Source organism: Pelodiscus sinensis, chromosome 7 (assembly GCF_052426305.1).
Source record: "Pelodiscus sinensis isolate ZL-2025 chromosome 7, ASM5242630v1, whole genome shotgun sequence".
Taxonomy (NCBI): Eukaryota; Metazoa; Chordata; order Testudines; family Trionychidae; genus Pelodiscus; species Pelodiscus sinensis.
Window position 1 is genome coordinate 50,572,154 of NC_143058.1, and position 12,946 is coordinate 50,585,099.

At 44.5% G+C, this 12,946-nt stretch overlaps 1 protein-coding gene across 4 annotated transcripts in view; it reads right to left on the reverse strand.

Annotated features, from left to right (window-relative positions):
• The window catches only part of CERKL (CERK like autophagy regulator), a 141,253-nt gene extending 132,538 nt beyond the window's left edge, over positions 1–8,715 (reverse strand). For 2 of the 4 annotated variants that reach the window (XM_075933746.2, XM_006121694.3), the window contains exon 1: positions 8,192–8,699. In XM_075933746.2, the coding sequence (XP_075789861.2) occupies positions 8,192–8,495 (304 nt within the window). In that variant the 5' untranslated portion in view covers positions 8,496–8,699. Of the gene's footprint in view, positions 1–8,191 lie in introns of all 4 variants that reach the window. The other 2 variants (XR_012905239.2, XM_075933747.2) reach the window with 2 other exon arrangements.
• Between the last annotated feature and the right edge of the window lie 4,231 nt (positions 8,716–12,946).

The window sequence follows — 12,946 nt, forward strand, 5'->3', positions numbered from 1 at the left end:
CAGAATAGAAACCCGAAGAACCATACAAGACACCCAATCCTTTATAGGATTTTCCTTTCGTGCAAGTTTAAGGCCTGACAAGGCAAAATACATAATAAGTCATTCAGCATCACAATCAGTTTTTGTTTGACATATGTTTATCTGGAGGTTGCTCTCACAGTCATCTGACATCAGCATGCTGATGACGCCTCATGGGGTGTTGTCTTCTGGAGAAACTTGTTATTGGTTTCCTATCAAAGGGTGCTTGCCACTGACATCAGGGTTCATCAATCTGGCCTGGTAGTCTGCACCTCCAGTGTGCTTTCACTTAGTTGATTAGTATTTGGTGCTTCTGATTCTCCAGCCCCTCCTCTGACCATGTGAGCATGCAATGGCCTTTACACTTCTCTCTCCTAAAACATTCTCTCTCTCATTCACACAAATAATACATTAACACAATTGCAGCGTGGGACAAAAGGGTACTTCTAGTCACTTTAACAAAGTTACCAAGTTTTTCAACATTAAACTTCTTTCCATCTATTACAAGGCTTTATCTAATGCTGACTTCACTACGCATTACAATATTCCATCCCTTCAATTCAATATGCTAACATCAAACAGAGCTGGAGCTAAGTTAAAGCTGTCTGGTATGTCTGAAGCCTACATCTTGTATTTAAGTTTAATCCAAACCTTTTGCTATAACATACAATCATTATAACAAACAGACTTATTAGTTACAAAATTCTAGGGCTACAACAACCCTCTCCTTCACCCAAACTGCCTCTCATACCCCACATTCTCTTCTGCACCTCGAGCTCCTTTCTGCACCCAACGTCTGTCCTAGACCCCAAACCTTCTCCATAGGAAAGTGTAACTCTTGACCACTTACCAAAATCTTGGAGTGGAACCGCATCAAAAATTACTCCCCACCCCAGAGCTAATGAATAACATAGCTGAAGTTGATGTACTTAGGCATGCTTATGGCAGTATCTTCACACTGGTAAATCAACAGTTGACACTCTCCTATCAACTCTGCCTATTCTAATTTTGGTGAAGTACTAGCGCCGATAGGAAAGTGCTTAGCAGTCAATTTATAGCCTCTATAGTAGATGTGATAAATTGACCTCTGCTAGATCAATCACTGACCTAAGGGAGCTAGCAGAGCAGCTTCTCTCAAATCCACCTGAAAAGAAATCTTTAATTGAGAATATTAAGCATGGGTATGTTCTGTGAGATTTAATATCTTTTTTAAAGAAGATAAAACACTATAATTAGATGTATACATCTTTTGGGGGGGAAATAGTTACTAACTTTTTGTAATTATTATTTGTGGAAATGTACTGAACACTGTCCATTCTCCTCTTGGTGTGCATACACCCTGTGCAGTCATCAGAATTTTCTCCCTAAATGCTACCCATCAAGACCCTCTGTTGATGTGCTGGTTTAGAAGACTCAGCTACCACCAGGTTCCTTTTTGCCAGACAATTCTGTTGCAGAAAAGTAAAACAGCAATTCATGGAATACATGTGCAACACACATTAAAGAACAACAGCTCCAAAAAAATGTTTTTCTTCTTTGAGTGATTGAACATGTTCATTTTCCTCTTACTGACTTTTAAGCTGTAATTTAGGAAGTAAGTTTGGAGATCATATATACTCAGATTGGAATACAACTCATCCAAATTTAGCACTCTCTTTCATGTACTCAGTGGTACCATAATGGGAAGAGAAGGTGTAAACTGATGACCTGGTTGCCACTCTCCAAATGTCCTGGATAAAGACTTGAACAAGAAACATGACTGAGGCGGCTTATGATCTTGTGCCTTCAGTTTGCCCAGTGAGAAAATGCCTAACAGACCATAACACCCACAAATACAGGAACTTATCCAAGACAAAATTATTTGTGAAGAGACCATAAGACCTTTCATTCGTCCCACGATGGTCATGAATAGTTAGATGGACAAACGAAACAATTTAATCCTGCCTATGTACAATGCCAGTTCTCTTCTAATGGTGTGCAGATGTTATTCTTCTTTATTGGCATGTGGTTTGGGATAAAACATAGGTAAGTAAATTACCTAGTTAATACGCAAATTAGATACTATTTAAGTTCCTCTCATTAAGCCCCACGAAGGGGCTATTAAGCTTCACACAGGGGGGTCAGCACTGCAGAGGGGAGAGATGCTGTAGCTGCCACAGACATTGAGAAGACACCCCTCACCATAGCCCCAGTCAGGAATGAGAAGTGCCTTCCCACTGGCCCCAGAATGGAGGAGGAGAGGGGCCCCTCCTGCCAGCTCCAGCAAGGAGCTGCCATGGCCAGAGAGCTTTGTGCTGGGCTGGAAGGAAGAGGCACCTCCCCGCCAGCCAGTGGCTGTGGCAGCTCTATGCTGGGGCCAACAGGGAAGGGCTCCTCTCCACCATGCAGGGAAATGACCAGTGCAGCCGAACCACATGCCCCCAGGAACCAGACCTGTTGGCTGCTTCTGGGATGCAGTGTGGTGCTCCAGAACGGGCAGGCACTAGGCAGCCTGCCTTAATGCCACTGGCCAGAAGCCAGCCATGTAAGCCCAAGCCCCAACCCCCTCCCCCCATCTACCCTGACACTCACACCCCCAACACAGAGTCATCTACTGCACTCAAAACCCCTTATTGCTGGTCTCATCCCAAAGTCCACACCCCGCACCTTACCCCCTTCTGCAATCCAAACCCCAGCCCTAAGCCCCTCTCTAGACCTGGAGCCCCTCTTACATCCCTTCAGCCCCTCATCTCTGGGCTCACCCAAGAGTCCTCACTTCCTCCTGCACCTCAACTCTCTGCCTCAACCCACAGCCCCCTCCTATAGTCTGAATCCTTTGGCCTCACCCGCCCCCCAATCTGAAGCCCCCTTCTATACTCCAAATCTCTCATCCCCAGAGTCCCTGCACCCCAAATATCTGTCCCAGTCCTGAGCCCCTCATCCACAGCCCCACCCAAGCTCACACCCCCAGCTACAGCCCTCACACCCCTTCACTCCTATCCTCCTCCCCAGCCTTGAGTCCCTTCCCACACTCAAAACCACTTGGCCCCACTCTCACAATATGAATTTGGTCACACATCACCTTCACTTCAATGCACATAAGAAAACTCATTCTGCTCAGGGCTGGAAAAAACTAGAAGTGGGAACACTGGATACCAGTTTAGAAAAAAAATATCCAATGAGGGTGAAAGATTGTATAAGGCACTTCAAATATCAGAGCTAGGAATAAACGTTTCAGAGGGGTAGCCGAGTTAGTCTGTAACAGGAAAAACTTAAAAAAACAAATAGGCTACGTCTACACTGGCCCCTTTTCCGGAAGGGGCATGTAAATTTCAGCAGTCGTCGTAGGGAAATCCGCGGGGGATTTAAATATCCCCCGCGGCATTTAAATAAAAATGTCCGCCGCTTTTTTCCGGCTTTTAAAAAAGCCGGAAAAGAGCGTCTAGACTGGCCCCGATCCTCCGGAAAAAGTGCCCTTTTCCGGAGGCTCTTATTCCTACTTCAAAGTAGGAATAAGACCCTCCGGAAAAGGGCACTTTTTCCGGAGGATCGGGGCCAGTGTAGATGCTCTTTTCCGGCTTTTTTAAAAGCCGGAAAAAAGCGGCGGACATTTTTATTTAAATGCCGCGGGGGATATTTAAATCCCCCGCGGATTTCCCTACGACGACTGCTGAAATTTACATGCCCCTTCCGGAAAAGGGGCCAGTGTAGACGTAGCCATAGTCTTTAAAGTGCTACCAGACTAACAAAACATGTAGATGGTATCATGAGCTTTCGTGGGCACAGCCCACTTCTTCAGATGACCGGCAATCTGAAAAAATGGACTGTGCTCACTAAAGCTAATGATACCACCTACATGTTTTGTTAGTCTTTAAAGAGCTGGGAACGTCAGTGATTAACAGGTAAGCATCACCCAGAACGGCTGATGCTTACTAGTTAACCAGCAGGTTAGCCCCAGGCTGGAATAGCTCCCTGCCTATCCGCCATTTAAATGGTTAACAGGTTAAGCATAACATTAACCAATTAACTATTAAACAGGATTTTATGTCCCTAGTCAGAACACATAGTTCGGCCACCCTTCTAGCCAAAGCACTAGCTACTAAGAAACACTGTTAGGGCACATCTACGCAGCAGGGCAAAAGTCGAATTAAGCTATGCAACTTCAGCTACATCAGTTGCACAGCTGAAGTCAAAATAGCCTAATTCAGCTTTTGGCGCTGTCTACACAGCAAGAAATCAAAGGAAGAACAGTCTTCCTTCGACTTCCCTTACTCCTTGTGAAATGAGGGTTACAGAAATTGGAGTAAGAAGTCCTCCAGCTCGCCATTATTTTGAAATAATGGCTTTCAGTGTAAACACACTGTTGTGCAGATATATCCTTAGAGGCACATGCAGTAAGGATCTAGAGGCTCAAATGGTGGTCCCATGGGCTTCAACACAACTAGGTGCAAATATTGGGGTGGATAGCTCCCCTTATTTGAAGGTAAAATCTTTCCAGCCCTTCACACATTTGATTCTCTATCATTAGAAAATATAGAACGGTTATCCATATGGGGAAGAAAAGCTGATACTGCCACAAATGAACTTTGATAGACCTGCTTTAGATGCAAGAGGTAATTCAGGCTATAGTGGATGGAGAACTGTATTGGTGAGACCCTGGACAGACAAAATCAGATAGAAAAACATCTCTACTTTGACACATAAATTGATAAAGCCCATGGGTTTGGTCAGACCCAGTCAACAATGGTGTTAAAAAAAATCAAATCTAGGTACAATGGGAATGAAACTGGAGTTGCCAATCATAGATACAATAAGTGGAGGCCAGACTGGGGCTATTAATTTATTTAAGCCTGGTCCTGTTTGATTTTAGCAGCACTCTGCATAAGAGTAGGATTGGGGGAAGTATAGGGCAGCAGGAAAGAATCTGTGATGGAAACACAACATTGGCCTTAAGGGAGCAAAACTGTTGGCTTTTCCTGGTAGCCTTCTTTGCATAGTCCTCCCCCCTCCCACACTGTTGAAAAAAAATCTTTAAATGATCTACTTAGGTGTTCCACCAACTCATTCTGCACCCCTAGAAAATAAGAGATTTGCACTACAAGTGGAGTCAAAGTTCTCTGAATTTCTTCCCGACAAAGCAGAGAACTGTGAACTCTAGCCTCTACTCCCTGTTGAGTTAATATATCATCACAGTGTTGTCTGTAAGAACAAATAGGTTATTCCCCTGAACATGAGGAAGGAATGCCTAACAGCCTTTAACTCTCGAACACTGATATGAAGACAGGAGATTCTTGAGGACCACAAACTTTGAATTTAGTGGGGACCCAGATGTCCTCCCTATCAAAGGACAAATACATTAATCACCGGGCAAATGTGTTTGTCACCAGTGTCAGAAAAGCCTATCAATGGACAAAAGAAATTCCCACACAAGCATTTGGCAGGTGTGTCCACCAATCTAGTGAAGTTAGTACAGGCAGTCCCCGAGTTACGCGGATCCGACTTATGTCGGATCCGCAGTTACGAACGGGGCACTTCCTCTCCCTGGTCTCGAGCAGACCAGGGAGAGGAAGCAAAGCGGCGGCGGAACGCGTGGCCAGCTGACAGCCCAGACGCGTCTGGGCTGTCAGCTGGCCGCACGCTCCGCTCTGCTCCCCCCCCCCCCCGTCTGCAGACCAGGGGGAGGGGGAGCAGAGCGGAGCAGAGCAGAGCGGCGGAACGCGCAGCCAGCTGACAGCCCAGACGCGTCTGGGCTGTCAGCTGGCCGCGCGTTCTGCCGCTCTGCTCTGCTCTGCTCCGCTCCGCTCTGCTCCCCCTCCCCCTGGTCTGCAGACCAGGGGGAGGGGGAGCAGAGCGGAGCACGCGGCCAGCTGACAGCCCAGACGCGTCTGGGCTGTCAGCTGGCCGCGCGTTCCGCCGCTCTGCTCTACTCTGCTCCCCCTCCCCCTGGTCTGCAGACCTGGGGGACGGGGAGCAGAGCAGAGCAAAGCCGCGGAGCCCGAGGGCAGCAGGATAGCCACGGCGCGTCTGGGCTGTCCCGCTGCCCGCGTGTTCCGCCGCTTTGCTCCCCGTCTCCCTGGTCTGCAGACCAGGGGGACGGGGAGCAAAGCAGAGCAAAGCCACGGAGCCCGAGGGCAGCAGGATAGCCACGGCACGTCTGGGCTGTCCCGCTGCCCCTGTGCTCCGCGGCTTTGCTCCGGACGCCTGTGGTACAGCAGCTGGGGCGCTGCCGGTTGGTCCCGTAGCGCCGCTCTGGGTGCCACTGGACCAACCCAGCAGCACCCCAGCTGCTCTGCCCCAGGTGTCCCCTAGTCAGCAGCTGCTGAAAATGACCAGTGGCTGACTATAGGAAGCCCCTGCCCCAGCGGCTGAATCTGGACGCCAGTTCCGACTTACATACAGATTCAACTTAAGAACAAACCTACAGTCCCTATCTTGTACGTAACCCGGGGACTGCCTGTACTCATGAGGGCACCATGGTCAGATGGTGCTGATTTGGTGAATGAACTGAGTTTGAAGAGTCCTGAGATGCAGCTTGACAAGTTGGATTATATATATGCATGAAGCCCCTGTCTTATACAGTTCTGAGATGTACCATGGAAAAGAGTATTATTACTTGTTACAGCTGAACTCATAGTATTCCTTTGATATAGCTTTTGGATATGCATGAGTAGGCTATGCCACAGTAATAGTCAGATCATGGTAGTATGGATTTTGTACCATTTCACTCATACAATAAGCACCCCTCTGCATTTATTAAACACCATTTGCTTTTTGCTGAAGAGCTAGCTCTAAGAAAGATCTACAATAGAATCCCACTGTGGCAAAAGCACACCTTGTAGAAGATATGAACAGATTATAATTTAGTGATTGCTGGAAGAGCCAGGTTACTGGAAAAAATATATATTTATCTATAACTCTAAATTAAGGATGTGTAGATATTTAAAAGTTTCCTTTTGTAAAATCTTTTGTAAAATAAGTGTTCTATTTTACTCACTGAAGTCGTTTTTCAATAGTTTTGCTCATTAAAGACTGTTTTGATCAAGACATCTTTCTGGAGCTTAATTTCTTTTGACATTTCCTTTCAAAAGTGCACCATAATAAATATCAAGGAGTTTGACACACAACCCCAAGATAAAGACTGAGCCAAATCCTGCTTGCTTTACACATATTAGAAATATGAAGATCTACTCATGTAAGTGGAGCAGGATTTGATTCACAAGCCTCAACCTAAAACTTAGACATATCTCACAAGAAACTACTATATAAAATATGTTACACAGCTGTCATTTAGATTAAAATGCAAAAAACTGATGCTGCACAATCAATAAAAGTTCTCTTACTCTTCTGCAAAGTATTTCATGTTTCCACCATGTTTATAAGTAATAAAGAAAAATCGTCCAGTGACATTTTGTTTTAGGTCTGAGATCCTGATAACATTATTTAAGTAAATTCTTCACTTTTATTGCTGGCACAGATTTAAAGTGGAGAGAGATGTTAATAATTTTAACTATCATTCTGTTTTAAATAAACTTTTGATCTCTGTAAGTGGATTTGTAACACTGAACCACAGCAAAAAGCCAGTTTTCACTACAATTTCAGTAGTTTTGCTCTGAAATTTTTGTAGGACACTTGAATGCCCTCCTTCCATGGGTAAAATTTCTTGTCTGACAGAAAAGCAAATAGCCACAGAACCATAAAGTGATTCTGGTCTAAAAAATGAACACAAAGATTTGGCCCTCAACAGAAAGGGCAAGTGGCACTGAAGTGATGACTTAGTTGTTAAAGTAACTTGATATGTATGTAGACAACATACACTGACAACTATCTCTTCTCTCTCCTGCTCTCTGTCCAGTGGCTACCCAGCCCCTTGCAGAGCTTGCAAGGCATCCCTGATCCTTCCGTACCTGAACTAGCCTCAATCCATTTAGCAAGCATTCAAAACCAAATCAACTAAAGGGGCAACACAGTGGCGACGCACAGTCCCTCCACGCGCCAGCTCAGGATGGGTAGCGCCAGAGTGGGGCGCTGGCTCGTCTCCAGGAACAAGTTGGGGAATTGTGAGTCACGTTTCTGTGCGGAGCGGGGAATGTGACAGCCCCAAACCGCCTTCCCCCTGGGGGCTGCTACCGGGCGTGCACTGAAGCGGCAGCACCAGGGTCGTTGCCACTCTCCCCCACCTGCCCCCCGCACTCACCCCCGCGGCTCTCAGGCTCGATAGGGCTCCACCTGAGCTGTCTGGCGCTCAGCACCACGTCGCAGCTCCTCTTCCCGATCTGGAAGATGCCCCTGAGGAGCGGCTCCTCCTGCCCCGCCTGCGAGCCCGGGTCTCCGTCCGGGGGGGCTGCCCCCCGCAGCTGCGCCATCGAGGAGGACGAGGTGGTGGCGGTGGCAGTCTCCTGCCCGGACGCGTCTTCCAGCCCAGCGCCCGGCGGCTCCTCCACGGGCTCGGGCCACGCTTCCCTCCTGGGGCGGCGGAAGGGGCTCTGCGCCCCCAGCATGGCGGCGGCGGCCTCCAGGCCAAGTTGAAGCGAGAGACTCTCCGCGTCCCGGCTACTGCCAAGGCAGCGACTCCTCCGCCTCTGCCCCCTCCCATCCTGGGAGAGAGGCTACGAGGCGGGCGGGGGAGCGCTCACACGCAGGCGCGCGCCCTCCCCAGCCGGTGGTCGTTAACTGCAGTCCAGTCGCGCGCAGCCTGCTGCCCCGGGGTTGTCACTCGGCTGGGCGCCTGTTGCGCAGCCCGTAGGCCAGTCCCGCCCCTGTAAGGAAAGCGCTGCCTCACTGACCGGCGCAGTGCGGGGGGTCGTTGGGCCGTGGTAAGTGCCAGAGGTGCCTTAGATCAGGCCTTCGCTGAGAGCTTGCCCAAGAGGGTGTTTCGAGAGGCTGGTTTCCACGCCGAAGCAATGGGAATATCCCCTGGAGCCTCCGATCCCCGCGCCCCTGCGACACGCTTAGCTAGTGCTTTCCCCCCGTGCGCTGAGATTTAACTCACTGAAACCTCTAGGAACCACTTTTTATAGGTGTAATATGGTAACAAGCCTTGATGACTCTCTCAACAAAAGGTTGGTGCTGGAAAAACTTTAAAAAACAACCAATAGTCCTGCAGCACCTTAAAGATTAACAAAACATGTAGATGGTATCATGAGCTTTCCTGGGCACAACCCGCTTCTTCGAATGATAGTTACATGGCAGGGAATTTGTAAGCTTGTTAGACCTTCCTAAATAAATAAATATATATATCATATTTTATAGATAACATTGCTTTTGTTTACACTGTTATCATAACTATATATTTGCAATGTGTTTGCTTCTTTTTAGAGAATCTTCATGTATATCCTATTGGATAGGACTACTAACCTTTTTCATTCTCCCCTCAGATACAGACACATAATTATCTCAGGATACATCTACACTTGCTCCCTAGTTCGAGCTAGGGATGCAAATGTAGGCGACCGAAATTGCTAATGAAGCAAGGATTTAAATATCCCGTGCTTCATTAGCATGATCTCGCCGGTGCGTTTCTCCTTTCAACAGCTGATTCAAACCAGGAAGTGTGCGCCGGGACGTGTTAGTTCGAACCAAATCCCTTGGTTCGAATTAACGTTACTCCTCATTTTTTGAGGAGTAAAATGAGGAGTAACGTTAATTCAAACCAAAGGGTTTGGTTTGAACTAACGCGTCCTGGCGCGCACTTCCTGGTTTGAATCAGCTGTTGAGCGGAGTAACATGCTGGCGCGATCATGCTAATGAAGTGCTGGTTATTTAAATCCCTGCTTCATTAGCAATTTCGGTTGCCTACATTTACATCCCTAGCTCAAACTAGGGAGCAAGTGTAGACGTACCCTCAGAGTGTAACTTGTAGGTGTACATCTGATGACACAATTTAGCTTTAATATATTTTGTTTAAATAAAAAGATCAAATAGAGATTTTAGCAAAAAGAGAATTACAGATCAAGAATGATAAATAGCAAGGTCTATACCAGTGACCACTGTATTTCTGTGCTAGGATCATCAGGTCAACTTTCCTATGGACATATTTTTAAGTTCAGTACTTGTACACAAAATTTGAAAAATAGAAGTATCATATTACCATATTTTATAATAAATCAAAATACCATTTAAACATGAATTCTTTTAAAAAGAACAGTTATGACACTAACACATAGTCTAGCCATAAAAATTCTGCTTGTTTAAAACTCTTAGCAATTCTGCTGCAATTAATAAATAAGGGACCAATTCTGGCCCTTTTTTTTTTGGAAGTTGTGCCCAATATTTCTCCATGTGCATCTTCTCTGTTGGAATGTAAATACTTCGCCAAAAAATCTGACAAAATAAAATGTTTAACATGTAGACATTTGGAAAGACCTATCTTTTGTTTCAACAGAACTCATGCCAAAAGCTGGTATAGTGGGATAAAACACTGCAGGCCAAAAATACCTTCCAGAGTATCATTCTGACAACTACATCAGTAGATGAACCAATAAAACTTATATCCCTTTTTTGACATCAGTGAGAGCTTTAATTCATTTTCATTGATGTCACTTAGAAGGAAAGTTAAATCATTAACTAGAAGGTAAAGTACAATATATGATAAAAATAAGAATGTGTGCATCAACTCTGAGGCTCTTTAGTCTATGTTAACTGCTTCAGCAATCTTTATTTGTCTCTGGAATCATTTATTAGCCTACACAGTATATCTCATATAATAAATGCCAGTTTATTTCTGAGTAAATTGTAGTCAAAGAATAAACTGATAACTCCTTTGTATCCATGGAACAGTATTACAGTTTTCACTGATACTAGTGAAAGAGTACTATAGTTCCCAAGAGATTTACAATACCCTTCACCTGACATCAGTGAAAGTTGCAATCTTTTAATTAACTTTGAGGTGATAACTTAATATTTTAAATTAAATAGATTAAAAACAAAAGAATAAAATTAAATATATACATAATGTCTGTAGCAGAGGAAATCCTTAAGGGAGCATTAGATGCTATTGGCTCTGCTGCAATTAATAAATACTCTATTATCAAAACCTCTGAATAAATTCCAGGCTGGAATTTTCCCCCAAGACAACTGTTATTCTATGTATAATACATGGATTTTCAATTCATTTAATTAATTTGCTGTGCAAAAATATTTTTCATTTTAGGTGCATTGTATTCTTAGATTAGCAGTTGTAACTGAAATGTTTTTCTGTACATCTTAACATATAATCATTTCTACCTCATACTGATATAGATCTGCCTTCCAGTAGCTTTTAGCTATGATCTAGATCCATCTCCTAAACCTCACCATTTAGATCTCCCTTCTACTTTGCAGAAAGATTTCAGTTGTTCCTGCTTCTCTGGAAAGCACAGAAGTCTCCCTAAAGATCTAAGTTTAGGGAGGGGTCAGAGATTGAGCATGATATATAGATGTGTGGATGGAGGGAGATACATTTTGTCACCCCCATTTTGCTGGGAAACAGTGGGGTGCTGGAGATTTCTGGGAAAAACTAATAACCAAATTGTCTTCCACCGAGTTTTTATCTGAAGATCCAAAAGACAGTAACAGCTTGGGAAAGTCTTTAATGGAGGAAGGCCACCAAGGTTTAGATTGAATGCAAAGTTACAAAGCCTCCACACTATAATCTTGGCTTTCTGCAGATCTCCCAGAATGTTCCAGGTATGGAGGTGAGGCCCATGGTCATTTCTGATTGGATCATGTGGGAGTTGTACTGTCTGCTCAGAAATATAGATAAGGTAGTAAGAATAGTGTGGCAAGTTGCTCAAAGATTTTGTAACTTGTGTGTCCTCCCATTACAAAGCGTGTGCTAATATAGTGACAATAAACCAAAGTGAGTAGGAGGAAGCCTAGAACAATGGGGGTAGATAAGATGGTAAATTGCAGGATATAACCACAGAAGACAGATGGATTAGGTGTAAAAATCATCAGACGACTGTTTCCTGCTTTAGATAGGTTTCAGAAGATCCCTATATTAAAATGTTTGTTGTTTTTATGTTTAAAATGACTTAGAACAGTCATTATATGAAGGAATAATGATCTGTTATCTTTGCTGTATCTAATATCTAATATCCCACAATGCTCTTCTATCAAATCAATGAAAATGTAATGAATACTCCTTATTTCATAAATAATTATGCATAATATCACACATCTTGATTCAAAAGTATGGTTTTATAGAGAGCATGATTTTGTATCGCAAATAAACCATTGTAGGATAATGTACTATAAAAACAGATTTGTGTTCTATCTGATATATAAGTTTTCCTTTATGTTTGAAACTCAGTAGTCATCCTGTCATTGCTGCTCTTTTATTGTACTTGTAATATGTGGAGTGGAGGACCATTGGAACTGAATCACATTGGTTTCATTTTCCCTGCTACACACACATGGAGCAGAGCAGCAGAAAAGACAGGAGATTATATCAACTGGTAATACGAGAAGCAGAACCAGAGAGAATACTAACCAGGAGTGTCGAGAAGTAGCAGGAAACAGGAAAAGCTGCTAACTCTTCCTCCATCAGAGCTACCTCCTCCCCTACTGGAGGAAGCTCTGTTTCTCTTGCTGTGCTCGTGGGAGGGAGTAGGACAAGTGTCAGAAATATTTTCCTAAAAAACTTTGCTAAAGAAGGAAAAAAAAGTTAGGACAACTTCCTTGAAGGAGGAAAGCGGAAGAATGTTTGGGAGACTTGGGGGAAAGGATGAAAGAAGAACAACCACTAGGAAAAGAAGGAGTTCACAACACACTGCCTCTCCCAGCAGGAAGTTTGTAAGTAGAAGAGGGCTACAGGAGAAGTGGTAAGAACTGAGGCTAATTTGAAGAGCCAGTTTATGACTGGTGGGGAATTGTGAGATGCTGAACTCAGGGAAGGAAAATCAAGAGTCTTTGGACTAATAGGGGAGGATTAGAAGTGCTGGTAGGAATCAATAAATGCTGATGACCAGCA